The sequence below is a fragment of the Hydra vulgaris genome, chromosome 12 (genome assembly GCF_038396675.1).
Source record: "Hydra vulgaris chromosome 12, alternate assembly HydraT2T_AEP".
NCBI lineage: Eukaryota > Metazoa > Cnidaria > Hydrozoa > Anthoathecata > Hydridae > Hydra > Hydra vulgaris.
The window spans coordinates 16389140-16409800 of NC_088931.1; the positions used below are offsets into that span (position 1 = coordinate 16389140).

A 20661-nucleotide genomic window follows, 5' to 3' on the forward strand; every position below is an offset into this window, starting at 1 on the left:
TTTTATAGAACGTTTATGCCTATGCATAAAACCACAAAAACTAATTATTATGCTCAAATAATGAAATTAGGATTTGTCCGATAACTTCCTCATCACCCGTTAATACCAAAAACACTATTAGAATTATTTCCTAGTCATTATTTTTGCGGTTTTTAAAAAAACGTTAAAACTTAATGTACTTTCGCATTACTTTAATTGTTTAAATTAGATGACATTTGAATGTAGTTTAATTGTTGAAGTTGCTTAAATGTTGTTGAATGAGACTTAGAATATAAAATCTAATATAAATTTAATAAATTTTTTTTCTTATATTATTATACAGTTTAAAGTTTATGGTGATAAAAGTAATGTGTTCAGTATTTATTGAGTCTTTGTAATGCATATTACTTGATGCACCAATTATCACTTATTTGATACATCAGCAGTTTACATAAAGTTTTACAAATTTTAAAATTTAAGTTAAATAAATGTTTAAAAAAATGTTAACCCAATTCAATGGTACTGATATACCAATTTAATATCAAAATACAAAAATTTAAACAAAATTTTTTAACAAATATATATTAAAATGCAGTATTAATGAAGTCAAAACCTTTGACTTATAGTTTTAAAGTAAAAACAATTTTAGGCAGGGTATATTTGCTTGGAATATTAACATAAAACATTAAATATTAACATTTGAGAGGTTTTTGTTTCCATATTATAAAATCTTTCATAAAATGTATTAAAATATTTTACTGTCTGTTATCAAATGCACATTTAAAGTTTGCGCTCAAGACCAAAGGTATTTGTTTTAAAAACATTTTAAGCTACTCTAAATAGGTTTCTAATGTGCATTGTATTTGTATTTGTGCCGACTGCGTAAGTTCTGTTCTTCTCATAATGGCTACTCCAAAACGTATTAATAGATGGTCATTTAATGAGGTGTTTAAAAAGCAAAGTTATCTACACTATTAATTGTTATAATAACCAATCAAAGATTAACTTACTAAGTTGACAAATTAGTTATTCTGAATTCAAGTGAGATGTTGGTGGTAATTTCAAGATGGTTGTTTTCTTGCTTGGTTTACAAGAGAGATACACAAAGTATTCATGTTTTTTTTTCTAAGTCATTACAAGAAAGTTCATTAGCCCCCATTAGCAGAACTACAGCCAGAATTGTTCAATGTTTTCAAGCAACCTCTAGTAGATTCCAATAAAATTTTATTACGGCCACTTCGTATCAAACTAAGATTGGCAAAACAACTTCTAATAATCTTAGATTTTATAGAGGTTTTACAAGGCATTTGTCTCATATTTCCAAAGCTATTTGAGGCAAAGATCAAAGGTAGTATATTTGTTGGACCCCAGATAAAAGCAATGTTGAAGTCAGAGAAACTGGAAAGAAAATCACAAAGACCCTAATTAAAAATATGTGGTTGCCAAGTTTATTGAAAAATTCAAGAAACTGTCCATAAAGTCATATGTCAATAAAGGTTCATATGTTGCAATGTCTTGATAAAATGGAAAGTAGGTATCAAGGACGATGAAGTACTGCTATGATAGGAGAGTTCAGAAATGAAGAAGATGAAAAAGATAGGAGGGTACATCTCTGTTCAGAAAAAAGGAAAGAGTTTATACTAAAGATTTGGAAGTTTTTGTAAAGTACTGTTCCCACTAAAATTGTTCTTCTTAAATACCTTTAATGATCGGTAATAATAATATCAAAAATAAATATACCTTTTGGAACTCTGCAGGGATGCAGAGTCCAAAAAGACTGCGGTTTTAAATCTATCTATATTTTTTTTTGATCTCTGGTGTCCAAGAGATAAAAGTTTTGAGTGACTTGTAATCTTCAATAAAGAAAAAAAAAGATTTTATAACTTGATATCTATTATTTTGTTAACACAGAGTCCTGGAGTCCTGAAGTCCTTGCTGCAATTATACATAAAGACTCTGAAATCAAAATTTAATTGCTCTTCTAACCTAAAAGTACTCCACCAGGAAGAAGTAATATTTTTGCGACTTCCAAATCCGGTGTCTTTTTTTGGACTTATGGATTTGCGTCCTCAATGCTATGTAATTATCCTTACATCATTAAAATAAATTGATACAACACACTGAAATTTTGCACTTATCAAGAAAACATAAAATTAAGCATAAATAAAAAATTATCTATGTCAAAGTGAATGTGATTTTTGAAATCAGTGGTAAAAATAAACATTGGAATCTAAGTAAACAAGACTTTTGTTACATTGTATAGTTTTATCTTTAATTTGTTTAAATAAGTTACACACTTTTTTTATGTAATTAAAATAGAAATGTGTTTTATTTATTTATTTATTAAAAAAAATATTTATTTTTTGAGCAAATGTATTTGTTTGTGTTTTTAGGTGGAGCAAACGCACTGGTCACAATAAAGCTCAAATTATCTACTACATTGCGGAAAACTTGGAATTAAGGAAAGAGGAGTTTATAGATTGTTTGTGCAAATCTACATCATGCTCAAAAGATGAGGCTCAAAAAGAAGTTGATATCTCACTCCAAAGATTATTTTTTTGGGCAGCCTATGCTGACAAATATGGTGGAAATGTTCAAGTGTGTTATTTTTTTTTTATTATTTTTTTTTTTTTACTTGATCCTTAATTTTACATGAAAGTTAATTTCATCATATTCAATGAATTGAACAAATTATTATTTAGATATTACTACAAGAGTTAAAATTCTAAAAAATGTTTTGGTATTTTTACAGATTATTAATCTGTAAAACTTATGTTGATTTTTTTTATTTACATCTAGCTATATCCCTTGCTACAGCTTAGTGATATATATGATTTTTTGTGGTAGTATCATTCTAAGAAATTTGGCATAGGTGTATGAGGGCTAACTTAAATGATATATTTAAATAGTTAAATTTCCCAGGATTTTTAGTTATAATTTTATTTATTCTATAAAGAATAGATTTATTTAATAGATACGGTTTTAAATTAGGTACATCTATTAAACTTCTATCAAAGATATTTCTATCAAACTTTTTCTATCATCTTTTATACTTTAATTAATTATAAATAGGATGTATTTGTCAAATACACATTAAATGGGTTGGATCAGATGTGTTGTATTTTACTTGAGCAATGTTTTATATACAAACTACCATAAACATAAAAAGAGTTTAAAATAGCTACAATTATAGTTTTGAGCTTAAAAGTTAAAAATTATAGTTTAAAAATTATAGCCACAATTATAGTTTTAAACTTAAATTGCAATTATAAAGTAAAGTACAAGTAGGGTATTTGTTACTATTAAAATATTACTTTTGATAATTGTTTTTACTAAACACTATACCCAAAAATGTAAAAGTAAATCGCAATCATATTTAATACATTTAGTTGTGCTGAAGATAAAACATTTTTTATTTGTAAAGCGAAAACTGTTATTGTAAAAAGCTATATAAAACAATACTGCGTAGTTGAAAGTTGCGAATACTGCGATTTGCCATTATAAAAAGATTGTTAATATAAAACAATTTCGCTATGTTGTTTTATTACTGTTTTATACAGTTTATAACATTAAAAACATAAAATGTGTTTAAAATAAAACAAAGTAAACAAACAAATTTATTCTAATTAATAGACTTGAATTGATGAAAACATCATCAAAAAGTTTTGCAAAAACATGAATTATCTATAGACATAACTCAAAAAAATACTATTAAAAATGTTTATGATTTAAATAAAACTTTCTTCTCTCACTTGCACTATCTTCTAAATATAATAATGTTACTGCAGCTAGATCTATGTTTATATTTCAGGAATGATCCTTGCTATGCCACTCAGTATTATGGATGTCTCTGCAGTTTTCATTTATTTAAATTTATAGTTAATGTAAATCAGCATTAAAAATTAGCAAAATTCCTACAAATTCTTTTTTAATTTTTTCTTAATTTCAATTTTCAAATTCGAGATTATTTGAATTTAAAACTAAAATCGTAATAAAAAAAATAAAAATTAAAAAAAAAAGAGTTTTTCATATTCAAAAATTTTTGTTAAAGTAATTGTTAGTAAGAAGCTTATTATCTGTTAAAATATATTTATCTAAATATATATATTTATATTATATATTTATAAATATATATATATATTATCTGTTAAGATATATATAGAAACAATTCTATTGCCAACTTTTGCAATTAAATGTTTTTAAGCATATTAGTAGCCCTTGCCTCACCGTCTCCATCTAGTGCACAATAAAATCTTTTAGTTACAGTAGTTAGCAAGTCAGCCGTAGAACAAGAAGGTCGAAAAATCATATTGATTGTTAGTAAAATTGTTGGTCTCAAGATGTTAAAAATCAAATACTCAAAAGCATTGCTAATAATAAAGAGGACTGATCAGACAATAATTAGAGAGTTCAGAGTGTTCTCCAGAGTTTTTGATAATCGGAACAGCAGATGCCATTTTCCAGCAGACAAGAAAACAAGACTCAGTTAAGCACTTATTAAATAGTTAAGAGAAAATTAAAGAGAGTTCTGGAGAACACTTTTGTAAGACTATGACAGGAATGTTGTCTGGAACACATGCTATAAGAGAGTTTAATTGAGATATGGCTTTAGCAATGGAAGCTGGAATGATTTGAATGTTTAACAATGGGTTAACCTGTTTAAACTGGAATGGGAGGAAGAGTATGGCCATATGATTCAGGAGTTGAGTTAGAAGAAAAGTTCTTTGCAAATAGTTCTGCTTTATCCTTAAGAGAGGTAATAAGACCAGTCACATTAATTAGAGAAGGAATGTTAGACTTTGTTATTGACACTGCACAGTGGGCCAAACAGTGGACATTGCTCAAAAATCAATGTTACTAAAATAAATTTCAGTTAGTTGTTATTGAAAGCCAAATAAATTTCCAGTTCATTAAAAAAAAAATTATTTTAAAAGCATGATTTGTTCAGAAAATATACTAGTTTGAAAAACTTAAATTCATTGCAAAATATTGGTAATAGGTTTAAATGATACATTTAAGTCATTGTTGGCATTATATAAGAAAAACTGTAAGCAGTGCTAATGTGATAATTGTATGTAGAAACAATCTTAGACTGCAGTTAATGGAAATGTGAATGTTAACTTCATAGATTTTCGCACAAATTTTTTTTTACATGTTATACCTAATGAAGCAACTAAAGTTCAGCAAAATTTTAGTGTTTTTTGACTAATTTTTTATCAGAAAAAATAATTTATCTTAAAAAGTGCCAAGTTGGCACTAGTAAACCCATATATTTTTAAATTCCTATGACAAAGAGAAATAAAATGCTTTTTAACTAAATTGTGCCAACTTAGCACTTTTAAACAAAAAAAGTAAAAGACTACTACCCTACCCCATTTGTTTAAATTTTTGTACATATTTTTTAAAGACAAAGATGTGTTGAGTAAAAGTGTATGTCTAGAAATAAAAAAAAGGATTAAAACCAATTTTTGATCAACACTTCCACCCCTCCCTTTCCCTCTTGTCTATTGAACTTCTATTTTCAACCAAATTTTATAGTTTAGTACAATAGTTAGTACAACCATTAATAAAAAAAAGGTATTTCAGCATTTAAATCTGTTTTAAAATGAACAAATTGCAAGAGTTAAAATCAAAACTGAGTGCTTTGTGGTGTATATAATAATAAATATATAATATTTTTACTTATCATGTAAACTTGTTTATATTTTGAACTATATTATTTGAAGTTCAAATCATTTTGTTTAAAAAGTTATTAGAAAATGAATCAACAAAAATATTTATATCTTTAGTTAGTAATAATTGTAGTTAGTAATAATGAAGCTCGCTGAATTTGACTTATTTGAAATTTCTATTGCTGAGGAAAATAAACTATAAAAATAAAAATAACAGATTATGTTTTTTGTAGGCATTCATATACAAACCAAAAAAAAACTTATTCAACTGCTGGTTTTAACATATTGCCTAGTTGGAAACATTTCAGAAGAAAACAATCTAGAGTAACACCGATTATTATAAATTATCTTGAATCTAATTCTGGTGTTTACTTCAATATATTTCCGGCTATTAAACTGACGATGCAAATGATATTGGAGAACATCATTGATATAAACATTGAAAATATACTAATGAAAATAAAGTTTGGGTTTTATGATAGTGAAAGCTATGCAATATTTAATTAAAAGATTATGTTAACACTAGCAATATTATACTGACAATGTTCTGTCCATTTTCACTTAAACCAGAAGCAGGTTTGTTAATATGGTTGCAAAAGTCACCAAATGCCCCATTGGTTCACAAAGTGCTGAATCTTCAAATGGGAAAAGAATCAAGAGAAATTCTTCAATCATTGTCTTTAATTCTGACATAGAAGAGTTAAAAAGTTTTCTTATGTATAAAAAGGGAAAACTGTGCACACGCTCAAAAGATCAGTGTTTGAATATTGAAAGAATTGAAAATGGTTTTGTAGTCAATCGAGAAACTATAACTATGAATAAAATATTTAACCAACTTGAACAAGAAGATGGTTCTTTACTTAAAAAAATTCTGATTACATTACAAGGACCAGACAAACCTTCAAACCAATTCTAACCTGTGATGTAAAACCAATACAAGTAATTTGTTATCTTGTATTAGTGTTCATATTATTCTACATTCTTAATATGTGAACATACTTGATATTAAAATTATTACATTTAAAATTAATGATATTTTTATAGGCAGTTCATGCTTTACTGAGTACATTTAGAAAATTTCATGAAGACTGGTGTACATGTGAAAACTGGTGTTTTTCATTGGTCTGAGTCCCCTTTCAGTGCTTCAAGTAGATTTCTGAAGCAAGCAAAGACTTCATTACAAACAGAGATATTTAAAAAAAAAACAGTTATAGAATGGGACTTCCCTGATACAATTGGAAAAAGAAGAAGAACAACAACAGGTTATATAGCTAGAGAATTATTGCACAAAAAATTAAACAGGGACTTAGTTATTGCACAATTGCCTGCTCAATATCATGTAACGTTCCAAGAATTGGAATTGGTGCTCTCAGTAATTCTTCAAGTACTTTCCTCAAAAAGAATTTGTTTGGATCAATGTAAAAGCTATTTTCTATTCTTATTTATTAAGTTTTCACTTGTTACAAAAATAAATTTACCTGGACCATGGATCAGTATAACAGTATCACTTCACAAACTGATTGGTCATTCTTGGGAGCTAATTTTGGATAATTAGGAAAGTGGTTTGGGAAATCTTTATGGTTCAGGCTTAAAAGGTAATAACAAAATATTAAGATTGATACATACTAGACTCTCAAGAAAAAACTCCTAAATTGTCAATTTAACCGACACCATTAACAAAATGTGGATATCATCTGATCAAATTATTTTTGACAAGAGAAACAATTCAAAACCATTCGGCAAATTTTGGAATGAAAAAGGATATAGATGATAAATATTGTCATAAACAAAATGTATCTAATAACATTTTATCTAAAGTAACACATATTTTAAAATGTTAACATAAATAAATTACATATTTTAGTACTTCTTTTGATAATTTTTATTGTTTTTGTCATTGATGTACCTATGTTATCTTTGTATTACAAAATATACATACATATTTATAAACATTTACACGTATTTTTGTTATAACCAATAAAAAAGCAAGATTTGAGAAATTTTCAATACTTTGTTCTTTTAAATTATGACCTAAATATTCTGCAACAAAATTATTTTTTAGTTTTTTCCAAATTTACACATAAAAACCTTTCCAAAAAGTCCTTAATCAACCCCATAGCACTTTCTGCTCAAAAGTTATGATCCAATTTCCGTGAAAACAGCTGTTTGACTCACTGTGCACTGTTGAAGACTTTCTAAAAGTCTCTAGTGCCTAACTTTTGAGAGAAGATATGAGATTTAGTTAACTGGGAATAATGGAGCTTAGCATCAAACATTGATTTCTTGCAATAATGCATAGGCAATTATTTTCAAGAGAGTTGTTCTTTTAAAAAAGCTAAAAAAATGATTACGACTTTACATAACAGCTGCACAAGAAAGTGAAAAACTTGGAGCAGAATGAGGCTTGACTTGGAACTAACGAAAATGAATAAAAGTTTCTATACCTACTTGGATCCAGGAGGTTATGTAGGAGACGCTCTTTTTGTGGAGAGAGAAAACGCATCAGTTCAAGGATGGTCATGAAGAAAATCATTAAAAGAATCCTAGTCAGCTTTTGGATAGTTATATTTAGTGCGATGGTAGGGTGAGTCCGAAGAAGAAATATGAGATAAAAGATTATTAGAGATCATTGCATGGTCAGAACAACCTAAAAAATAACAAGGAGAAACTGTATACAAGCTAGGGTTAAAGACGAGTCACAAATCAAGGAGTGAAGGTAAATGATCAAGATTGTCTGGAAAACAAGTCACAAAGTTAACTATTTGTTTTAGAGGTTGAGAAATACAAAAGTTGTAGGATTTTAGTGCCAGCAGGATAGGTGGTGTTAGAGCCAAGCTATTCAGCGTAATGAGCATTAAAGTCACCAATAACAATAATATTGGCAGAGAGGTAAAGAGAAAGGGCATGGACACTAATGAGTGCAGCCTTAAGAAGGAGAACAATAAAAATCAAAGAGAAAAGTGATTGAGTGAAGAGTTGCTAAGTGGAAGCACATAAAATAATGCACAATGTTCACTAATGTAGATTATGAGCAGGCTTCTCAACTTTTAAATTAGCATGGTTTCAAAGAAAAGACCTACACTATGCTCAGAGTAACTCAAACTTTGTAGATTTTTGTATGTTTAATGAATAACTAGTGGTTTTGTGAAAAAATAATATCTTGCTTTACATGCAATGGTAAATATAAATCCCGCTGAAACATCTCCATGTTTCATTCATGATTGTAAAGCAAAAGTTGATGTGTGCCTTTATCGTGAAGCAAATGTTTGATCTTTAATGTTCTATTATTGTTGCAGTTTCAAACTTAATTCTTAATCAATGCTTTTGCCAATGGATTCATACTCACTAGCGGAAAACTCACAAGCAATCTCACAGGCAATCATTTTTTAATAATCTTGTTGATCTAATAATTTTGTTGATCTAATTGATTTTGTATCTCACCAAAAATGAGCATTTGACCTAATCATATAGTTGTTGCATCAATATAATGCAACAAGCTAGAATAACATTTTTTGCAATAGTTTTTTCTATCAAAAAATTATTATTTGGATTATTCATGTGGTTATTGTCTAGGAGAGTAAAGCTACAATAAAACGTCCACTAATGCTTTCTTTTGTGTTTCTGTTTTACGTTTTTCTCGATGTAATTTTTTACGTTTTACATTTTTCTCGATGTAATTTTTTTTATTTGTTCTAGGAGATAATGTTTTTTATAAGTAATCTGCCGTGACCAATCGGTTTTACTTTTAAGTATACCTCCTTTTTTTTTACTTTATACTAACAGTTTTCATAATTAAAAAGAGTTGAATAGTATTTATTTACAGTAAAATCTGTCACACGTGCTAGGATTAACTAGACTTATCATTTTGCATATGAATTCAAATGATATAAATTATAAGTAAATAAGAAACAGCAGTAATAATAAAAATAGTTTTACTATGATCAAGTAAACTTTTCTTTCCTTAACAACAACTGGTTTTTAATTTTAAACTTTTCTTTCCTTAACAACAACTGGTTTTTAATTTTAAAATGTTGACATAGACTTTTACTTTTATACGTTAGTAAAACGTTATTTAAAACTTTTTTATGCTGGTAAAATCACACCTTTAAACAGTATGGTGAAGAAAACCGTCAGTTACAAGAATTGTGATGATCACTAAAAACAAAGAGCAATTGTATAATAAAGTAGCGTTCCTTTTCATTTTTAACTAAGCATGTGTGTTGTCAAAATATAATACTTTTGCTATAATATGCTTTTATTTTTTTATATACTTATTTCTTTAAAAACGATTTATGTTTTATACTATTTTACTCTTTTTTAGTTGGTAAAATGGTTTGAACGGTTTTTTAGCGACATCTTTGTTTTAACCGTCTTTTTCTTAAGTTTTTCTTGTTTTTAACAGAACAAATTTATTTTATGTAGCTTTTTAATTATAATGTTAAAATTATAATGTTCATTTAAATTTTTTTAATTAGGAGACGCAATATTATGGAACTGTATTACGAGTGAATGAACCTGTTGGTGTTATTGGTATTGCTTGTCCAGATGAATCACCTTTTCTCTCTTTCATTTCACTTATGGCTCCTGCTATAGCACGCGGAAATGCGATCATTATTGTGCCTAGTGAAAAGTTCCCTTTGCCAGCGCTTTCTCTTTATCAGGTAATTTAGCGGTATTTATGTTAAAAAAATTACAGATTTTTAGGAAATCGAAAGAACTCAATTAATTTAGTTTTAAAGTTACTTGATTTTTTTTATTTCAAATGATTTTATTTTTAAAGGTATTAGATACTTCGGACTTACCAGGTGGTGTTGTCAATATTTTAACTGGAAGTCGTGATCATATATCTAAGATCCTAACTGAACACCAAAACGTTAATGGAATATGGTATTTTGGATCTAAGGAAGGCAGCCATTTTGTCGAATACACTTCTACAGTAAATGTTAAACGTACATGGGTTAACTACGGTCTAGCACGCGATTGGACAGATAAGTTTCAAGGTTGTGGAGAAGAGTTTTTGATACACTCTGTTGAATCAAAAAATGTTTGGATTCCCATGGGACACATTTTTGCTAATTAGTTATTCTGTAATTTTTATAAATTTTATATATATATAATAATAATATACTTACTAATATAAATATGTATTAACAAAACATTTACTAATATATAGATTGATGACACACTTAATATATTTTTATAAGTCATTTGTGTACTTTTTTAAATGATTCAAATTTTTTATTGCTTGTTTAACTTTGTCTTATTTTACAAAATCAAACAAACAAGACTTTTGTAAGTTGGTCGTAATGTTCCTTTCATCAGAACATTTTATAAGTTTAAAACTTTTTGACAGCAAGAAAAAAGAATAAAAAAAATAAATCGTGTCATTGAACTGAAAAAATAAATCTAAAATCCTTATGCTATATGTAATAAAAAAGTTAGTCGCCAATGATCAGATTTTGTTATTTACATTGTTTTTAGTTTGTCAATTTTCATTTTGATTTGGCACGAAAGTTTATTATGAACTCAATCTACTTGATGTCGCGGCTGGGGCTTAATTTTAAGGGAAACGTTTTCTAACATGTAGTTTTTCATAATTTGAATGAAATTTGTTTTGCATATTTATTATAATTATGATTATTTCTCCATAAATTGATTTTGATTTGTTTTGCGATGTGTAGGTTTTGCGTGCTAAATTCAAAATAAAAATTTCAAATTAAAGTGAAAGTTGGCCAACTTAAACGCAAAAAAGTGTAGTTTTTTGCTACCTTAATAGCATACGGTGTTTTTTTAAAAAAAAGTTATAAACGAAGAGATTGCTGGCCCATGCTAACCTTCATGTAGCGGCACCCCTTTGTGGCATCAGGCTATAAGATAGTCAATGTATGTATTGAAGCCCCCGGTAGCAGGCTATTTAAATGTGACGTCAGAGATGTTTTCTAAAAACGCATTCATAGTAATATACGCACATACTCTCGAGTCCTTAATAAACGTTCCCACCCGTTTACTACTTTGTGGATATTTTTCCCAACCACCTTAAGCTTATTGAGACCCACTACCCCCCATATAATAATCTTTACTTGTTATCAACAAAAAATTTATATCTCAAAACCAAAAAAAAAAGAAATTCAGTGAAAATCGGCCATAACATTAGTAAATAATTTCAGTCACCGATAAAAACAAAAACTTTCAGGGTAAACTGGCTTTAAAAATCGTCGACATAAGAAATCTCGATTTGCTAAAAATGAACTTTTAGTTTATTTCTCACTAAATCTTTGGTTTTACTCTTTTTTAATTCTTTTTTTGGTTCAAATCCTATGATTAAAACCATAGATTTGCATAGCTTTGGTTTTAATTGTAGGATTTAATATGCTGAATATATATTTTATACTTTGTTTTATACTTAGCAAAGTATAAAACTTATAACAGCATATTGAATCCATTTGATAAAACAGCTGTTAGAAAATGCGCATTTGACCGAGAGCCACGTGATAATAGTTTTATGCGTGTTTTGTAACAAATATTGGTTCGGATTTATCAATTAAAATTTTGTGTTTGAGACATCATATGTATACATCATTTTATATAAACATATTTATAAAGATTAGTTTTTATACTCCTACTATCAGTTCAACCCCCCCCCCCCCCTCCTCGTTTATTAGATTTTTTTAGATAATAGAACGCCGATGTGAACGCATGCTTTTTTCGCTGCTTTTAGAAAATAAAATAAAAAATCGTTAATAGTATTAATAGATATTTATATTATAATAATTTATACTTATTAAACATGTCTATCACACTTGTTGAAGTTAAAAAATTGATAACGGAAATGTTTATGAAGTTTAAGATCGAGACGGAAGAAATGCTGAAGCAACAAGAAAATACTTTTATTAACATAGTTCTAACACAAAAATATTAAATGATCGATTAGACAGAGTTGAACTTAACATCCTTCAAAACTCAACCAAAATAGCATCAATTGCAAAGGAAGTAGAAGAAATCAAAGAAAGTTTAAATTTTCATGAAGATCTTTTCGATAAAAAAATAAAAACCGCCATTGATTGTCTCGCAAAAGAAAATCTTGCAAACATCAAAGTACAAAATAACAACCATGAACTTATAAAAATAAATAACAAACTCAGAGAGATTGAGGATAGGTCAAGGCGTAATAATCTAAGAATTGATGGTGTCCCTGAAAATGACAATGAAAGCTGGGCTGAATGTGAAAAAAAGGTAAAAGAAATATTCAACAACATATTAGGAGTCAAAAGTGTAAACATTGAAAGAGCACATAGAATAGGCAAAGTTGTTCACAACAAACATAGAACAATAATCCTAAAACTTCTGGATTTTAAGGAAAAAACTGAAATTCTCAACAACTCTTACAAATTAAAAGGTAAAAATATTTTCATATATGAAGATTACTGTAACGAAACGAATGTTATACGAAAGACACTACGTGAAAAAATGAAAGTAGAAAGACAAGCTGGCAAATACGCGTACATTTCATACGACAAACTTATTGTACGAGATTGGAATTCCAAAAAAAGTAATATCTTATCTTTTTAAATTTATTTTTTATTTTTTATGGTCTACAATAAATTGATCACTAAGTCTTCCTAAAAGATTTTCAAATTGTCGCATACTATTATTTATTGCTAAATCTAAATTATAGCGAAAATGGAAACAGCTAATAATGATTTTGAAAAAAAAGTTAATTTATTTGAAACGTATAGATTACACCTAGACGACGAATCCGATCCGGATATTAATTATTTTAATGAAATTAATTCTCCTGAATTTGAAACCTCTTATTTTTATCCTAGTAACGTGAGCAAATATTTAAAAGGCGATAATAAAAGTGATTATCTTAATGCAGTCCACATTAATATACGTAGCTTAAAAAAGAATTTTGAAAACTTATTAAATTTTATTAGCGAAGCGGAAAGTTCTTTTGATTTAATTTGTTTAACTGAAACGTGGTGTTTACAAGCAGATTTTAAAAATAATTCAAATCTCCATCTCCGAGGTTTTGATCCAGTAATTTTAGAACGAAGTACTAATAAGCGAGGAGGAGGAGTTTTATTTTTTGTTAAACCTTCTGTATAAAGTTCGAAGCGAAATGTGCGTTTCTGACGAAAACAAAGAGATTTTAACAATAGAACTTATCAATAAGCGTTCAAAAAATATACTAATAAGCTGTTGTTACAGGCCACCAGCTGGAAGAATTGAAAACTTTGGCAAATTTTTACTAAAAAACATAATAAAGCAAACTGATCTTGAAAAGAAAAAAAATTACTTGATAGGGGATTTCAACATAAACTCCTTTGATTATTATGAAAATCAAAGTTCGAGAAAATTTTTTAATGGTTTATTTGAAACTGGAACAATACCTTTAATTAATCGCCCGACTAGAATCACAAGTCATTCATCATCATTAATTGATAACATTTTAACAACCGATTTTTTTAATAAGTCGCTAAAAAAAGGAATTATAAAAACCGACGTTTCCGATCACTTCCCGATTTTTTTTTCTATATGTGTTAATTTAAAAAAAGAAAAGCAGGGAAAAGTTTTTATAAAAAAACGGCTTATCAATAATAATAATTTAAATTCTTTCAGAGAACAACTATCACTTGTAGATTGGGGTTATATTAACTTTAATGATAATATCAACATAATCTACGACAATTTTTTCAAAACTTTTCACCAAGTGTATGATTCCAATTTTCCTTTAATTGAAATAGTTTTAAGCGATAAAGAAATATCATCTCCTTGGATTACTAAAGGTCTCAGAAAATCGTCAAAAATTAAGCAGAAGCTTTACATAAAATACCTAAAATCAAAATCTGAAAAACATAAACAAAATTATAAAACTTATACAAACTTATTTGAAAAGCTTCGCAAAAGTGCAAAAAAAAACTACTATTCAAACTTGCTTAATAAATATAAGCACAACTCAAAACGCGTCTGGCAAATCATGAAGGAGGTGTCTGGAAAACTTAAACCAAATAAAAATTTACTTCCAAATTTTATACAAATTGATAACAAATTAATAAATGACTCAAATGATATTGCATTTGAATTTAATAAGCTTTTCACGACTATCGGTACAAAATTAAGCGATAGTATTTCGTTGGTTAAAGATAAATCTGTTGATGAGTTCGAAACATCAATAAGCTCTAATCTAAATTATACTGAGTTAACTTTTAATGAATTTGAGGTTGCTTTTAAGTCATTAAAACGTAATAAAGCTACTGGGTATGATGATATTAACACAAATATTGTGATTGATTCCTACGATGTTATAAAAGATATTCTTTATAAAATCTTCAGAGCATCCATTGCACAAGGGTCTTTTCCAGATAAACTAAAAATAGCAAAAGTAACTCCAATCTTTAAGACGGGGGATCGTACAAATATAACAAACTATCGCCCTATTTCAGTTCTTCCAGTTTTTTCAAAAATTTTAGAAAGAATAATGTACAACCGAATCTACTCATATCTTGTTGAAAATAAATTCTATACGAAAACCAATTTGGTTTCAAAAAAAATAATTCAACCGAGCATGCCATTCTTCAACTAACGCGCAATATAACTGACTCTTTTAAAGACTCTTGTTTATTGATTTGTCTAAGGCATTTGATACTGTCAATCATCAAATTCTGTTAAAAAACTAATATCATATGGTATTAAAGATAAAACCCTATTATGGTTTGAAAGTTATCTTACTAACCGTAAACAGTTTGTTTACAATAAAGATTCTATATCTCATCTATTAATGAATATAACATGTGGTGTTCCACAAGGATCCATACTTGGTCCACTTATTTTTTTAATATATATAAATGATCTTCATAAATCATCAAACTTAACAACAATAAATTTTGCAGATGACACTAACTTGTTTTTGTCTCATAAAGATATTAATATGCTTTTTACTAATATGACAAATGAATTAAAAAAAGTATCTGTTTGGTTTAAACAAAATAGATTGTCTCTAAATATAGAAAAAACTAAATGGACACTTTTTTATCCATCTTCAAAAAAACAGAAACTGCCTCATATCATGCCAGACCTTTTAATTGATAATATAATAATAAAAAGAGAAAAAGTTACTAAGTTTCTTGGAGTATATATTGATGAGAATCTATCTTGGAGAAATCATATTAATAATACCTCCAATAAAATCGCTAAATGCATTGGAATTCTCTATAAAGCAAGAAATGTATTATGTAAACACCAGTTAACACAATTATATTATTCATTTATACATTGTCATATAAACTACGCGAATATTATATGGGGAAGCACTCATAGAACAAAACTAAAATCTCTTTACCTTCATCAGAAACAAGCAGCTCGCGCAATAAATTTTAAAAATCGGTTTTTTCATACGAAACAACTTTTTAAAGAAATGAATATTTTAAATGTATATCAACAAAATGTCTTTAACATTTTATGTTTCATGTTTAAATGTAGAGAAAAGTTGTTGCCAAACGTATTACAAAATCTTTATTGTATGAAACCTAAAAACAAATATAATCTTCGAATTAATAACAATCTTATTGCCCCTTTTTGCCATAAAAGCAAAGACCAGTTTTTTGTTTCTTATCGAGGTCCTTATCTCTGGAACAAAATAGTCTTACCAAATTTTGATTTTTCTACCCAACTGACTTTTGCCTCATTCAAACAAAAACTTAAAAGAATTATATTTTTAATAAAAAATATTTTGATTTACTTTTAATTGTTTTTTTGTTTTGTTTGTTTGTTTATTCGTTGTTGTTCTATTTTGTATATTTTATTTATTTTTTAATCTTGGCTTTTTAAAATTTTATCTTGGTTTTTACATGTTTTTGCATAAAGTTGTATTATTATTATTATTTCACTTAAGACATTGTATTTTTATCAAAAATTAACCATATATTGTAAAGGGCTTCATGACAAGATCCACATGATCTTCTAGAAGTCCTGTCGTTACTAATGTAAAAATTGTAAAATATAATTGGTTATTGTAATATTTTTAAACGGCAAAATATTAAAAAAAAAAAAAAAAAAAAAAAAAAAAAAAAAAAAAGATTTGAGAAAAAATCTACTCCCCCCCCTCGTTTATTAAAAAACCCCCGTTTGTTAGATCTGGACTAAAATTCCCACCCACCCGTTTATTCCCACCCTCCCTTGTATTCGGGACTCGAGAGTACACTTTTACATACATCCGCATATATAAACACATGTACAGTATCGGACAAAACATGGTGGACAAACTCAAATTTAGAACAAAAGTTGATCATAAACTAAAAAAAACTAGTAAAACAATTGAACATATTATTTTTTATATAGTTTATTATGTTGTTAGCAAAATAAAAAACTTTTGAATTATACTAAAAATCACTAAAAAAGTTTTATAACACATTTTCCCTAACAAACTACATTTTTCTTTGGACAAAACAAGGTGGACATTCAAAAAATCGACTGAAAATTCAAATAATTTTAAAACTTAACTTATTATTTTTCGAAAAACTTCAAAAAATTAACTTAATATTTGGTTAGACCTCCTCGACTTTTAATTACTGCTTTCATTCTTTGAGGCATAGACTCAATTAATGAGTCAACAGTTCTCATATCAATCTCTCGCCAGGCCTTCTCGACTTGTTCAAATAATTCCTCACTGGTCTTCACATTTGTACGCTCAATCTTTTTGCCAATTATTTCCTAGATATTTTTATGAGATTCAGTCTGGGCTTTGTGCAGGTCACTTCATTATGGTGATATTCTTATCCTTGAACCATTGTTTTACAATGTTAAAAAAAATCCATTTTAGATGTATCTCCTATTCAGCATGTGAAAACATTATCTTCCATTATATCTTTGTAGACAAAACGGTCCACAATACCATTAATTTTGCGAATAGAACTAGTTCCTAGTGCTGAGAAACATTCACAAACCATAGCAGACGTTCCATGCTTAACAGTCTTCTTGGTATATTTAGTATTGAATCTGGTGTTCTTTGGTCTCCTGACTCGCTTCTGACCGTCGCTTCCAAAAAAGGTTATATTTTGATTCATCACTAAAAAGTTTGTTTTTCCACTGGTCTGCAGTCCAATTTTGGTGTGCTTTGGCAAACGCAAGTCTTAGCTTTCTATTTTTAAAAGAAGTTAGTGGTTTCTTGTCAGGCATTCGAGAAAACAACTTTGCTTCGTTTACTCTTTGTCGCACAATGCGATTAGAGATTTGTAGTTCAAGTTTTTCGGTTAATTTTGTGGATGACAAAAATGGATCTTTTTAAAGCTTTTTAACAATTATTCGATCTAGTCTTTGTGATGTTTTTCTTAGAGGTCCGCCCCGATGGTTTGTTTTATAGCAAGATCCAAATGATTTGACAGTTTTGTTTACAGTCGATTAAGGTATATTATATTTTCTACAAATTTCAGCTTGACGTTTTCCACTTTTCAAATCTTTAATAATATTTTCAGGTAAAACACTTCCTAATTTGTCGTAAGCCATTTTAAGTTGCAATATACGCCATATATCACGAGTTAAATCTATTTTTAGTTAAATTGAAAAAATAATTGGTCAGATGTTCCAAAATCTATTTTATTATTTTAGAGTAATGTTATGATAAAAGTGAAAACAAAAGAATATGGTAAATTGAATAAAGACAATGAAATCTTATAAATAAAGCGTCGTTTTGATTTGTCCACCTTGTTTTGTCCAAGGAAAAATGTAGTTTGTTGAGAAAAATGTGTTATAAATTTTTTTTTTTTATTCTTAGTATAACTCAAACATTTTAAATTTTGTTGAGAACATAATAAACTATTTAAAAAATAATATGTTTAATTGTTTTACTAGTTTTTTTTAGTTATTGATCAACTTTTGTTCTAAATTTAAGTTTGTCCACCATGTTTTGTCCGATACTGTATATACACAATCAGGGCCATCTTATCCATTAGGCACTGTGCCTTGAGCCTACGAATCTACAGGGCCTACAAAAGAAATGAAAAAAAAAAAGAAATTTTAAAGTGTTTTTCATTTCATTAATAAAACAATCATACAGATGCAGCATAATATTCATAATTGATAAAAATGTTTATAATCAAACACTATAATTAGATGACATTAACTTTTCAACTTTTGGTATTTGCAAAATCAACATCTTCAAATATCATCTCCCGCATTACTTCATTTTCAATTGATAGCAGTGCCAGGGGGATAGTCGGGCTTGTCCCATAGTTGAACGCAGATAGTTTTTTATCAGTTTTAATTTTGAAAAAGAACGTTCACCTTCTGAATTCGTGCCTAATATAGAGAGATAAATCCTGAAAGCGATATTAACATTTGGAAAACTTGCAACTAGTTTATTGTCTATTTGCAGCATAATCTTATCAGACACCGATTTACCATCACTAAACATTTGAGAAAACAGCAAAAACTCATCGGTAAATTCTTCTTCGAGGTCTGATGGATACAACTGAATTAGTGCCTTGGTTTTAGCCACTCAACTTCCTCATTCGACAAAGATCTGTTGTCAAGAAGAAAGTTCAACCTTTCGTACAATACTTTATAAGCTGCTCTGCGTTTTTCCATCTCATTATTAAGTCTGTCTATGATAACGTAATACAGTTGAATACAGAAATTATCACTGGCACTAACTTTTAAACTGGGATTACTTGTATCCATAACTTCGTCATCATATTGCTTTCGTATTCGCTTGCGTTGTGTAGCTTCTTTGTAATCAGATTCTGTGAGATCTTTTGCCTGGCCTTCGAATGTTTCAAACTTACTGCGTGTATCATGAAAATACTGTATGAAACTATCGTACAGTTTAATGATGGTGCACAGCTCAATACCCAGCTCCTGTAATGCTTTATTGACAATATTCATCTTTTGAAGTAAATCTTTCCAAATCACACACATTAACGCAGTTTCAAAGTAGTCTAAATGTTTAACCAGCGATTTCGCTTAATGAACAGCTGCTGGTGGTTGATGTTTGCTGTTAGTGACTTTACACAATGCTTGACGAATTTGCATAGAAAGCTCTTGTGGCATCACTTCTACAGGACCATCTAGATCTTCTACAGGACCACCTAGTTTCTGATAAGCTTTGTAAAACAAATACGTTTTCTTTAAGAAGTTCTTTAAGAGTTGACCATCTCTTCGTTGAAGCTGAGAAAAAATTATAAACTGACTGTTTGACACCAAAATAATTTACAGCTGCTGAACAACACTCCACGGCAGCTGAACCAACTAAGTTTAGGCTGTGGCCAGCACATAGAACCCATTCTGCTAAATGATTAATCTCTCTGAATCTAGCTTGTACACCAGAATATATTCCACTCATATTGCTGGCATTATCATAAGATTGTGATCGGCAATTTTTGATGTCTATTCCATGAAACTGAAGAATACCAACCACAAGATTAACACGTATTCATCATGGTGTTCAATTGGAATAAATTGAAGAAATCGCTCTACTACATTTCTTTTTTGAGTACATAGCGAATAACAAGTGTGAGCTGATCTACATGACTAATATCAGGGGTTGAATTGATGCTAATTTCATAATATTTAAAATCCTTGATTTCAAAAATTATTTGCTTCAAAACTTTGCCTCTTAATATATTAATTAATTCATTGCATATGTTTGCTGAAAGATATGATACATTTCCCTTTCCTGGATTTCCATATCTTTGAATGTGTTCTCTTAGAAATGGATCAAATTCAGCTAACAGATCAATACAACCAAGATAATTTCCATTGTTAGGAGAGTTATGCAATTGATTGTCACCACGAAAAGCTAATCCCCTTTCAGCAAGAAACTTTATCACTACAACAACCCTCTTCAAGACTTCAGTCCAGTATTTGCAAGACTTCTCATTTTCCTTCTGAAGTTCAACATCAATTCGAGTAGACTTTTTGTATTGCATTATCATCGACACAGCAGCAAAATGATCTTTTGATTTTTCATTTGAGGTTATCCTAGCAATAACATTTTTCCAATCATCGAAACCAG

The 20661-nt window shown here is 28.5% G+C and overlaps 2 protein-coding genes across 3 annotated transcripts in view; both read left to right on the forward strand.

Moving 5' to 3' along the window:
* The window catches only part of LOC100202971 (aldehyde dehydrogenase family 16 member A1), a 46745-nt gene extending 35841 nt beyond the window's left edge, over nt 1–10904 (forward strand). For both annotated transcript variants that reach the window (XM_065812357.1, XM_065812358.1), the window contains exons 10-12: nt 2373–2577; nt 10127–10312; nt 10432–10904. In XM_065812357.1, coding sequence (XP_065668429.1) covers nt 2373–2577; nt 10127–10312; nt 10432–10731 — 691 coding nt within the window. In that variant the 3' untranslated portion in view covers nt 10732–10904. The remainder of the gene's footprint in view (nt 1–2372; nt 2578–10126; nt 10313–10431) is intronic.
* Nucleotides 10905–12438: 1534 nt separating this feature from the next.
* Nucleotides 12439–13220, forward strand: LOC136087975 (uncharacterized). The gene is made up of 2 exons (XM_065811611.1): nt 12439–12491; nt 12551–13220. Exons 1-2 carry the CDS (start codon nt 12439–12441, stop codon nt 13218–13220), a joined length of 723 nt encoding a protein of 240 aa, XP_065667683.1.
* Nucleotides 13221–20661: the final 7441 nt, after the last annotated feature.

Coding starts and splice junctions, on each gene's coding strand:
- LOC136087975 (XM_065811611.1), top strand. CDS start 12,439: ATGTCTATCACACTTGTTGAAGTTAAAAAATTGATAACGGAAATGTTT. Junction 12,492..12,550: donor ATAACGGAAATGTTTATGAA/GTTTAAGATCGA, acceptor TTATTAACATAG/TTCTAACACAAAAATATTAA.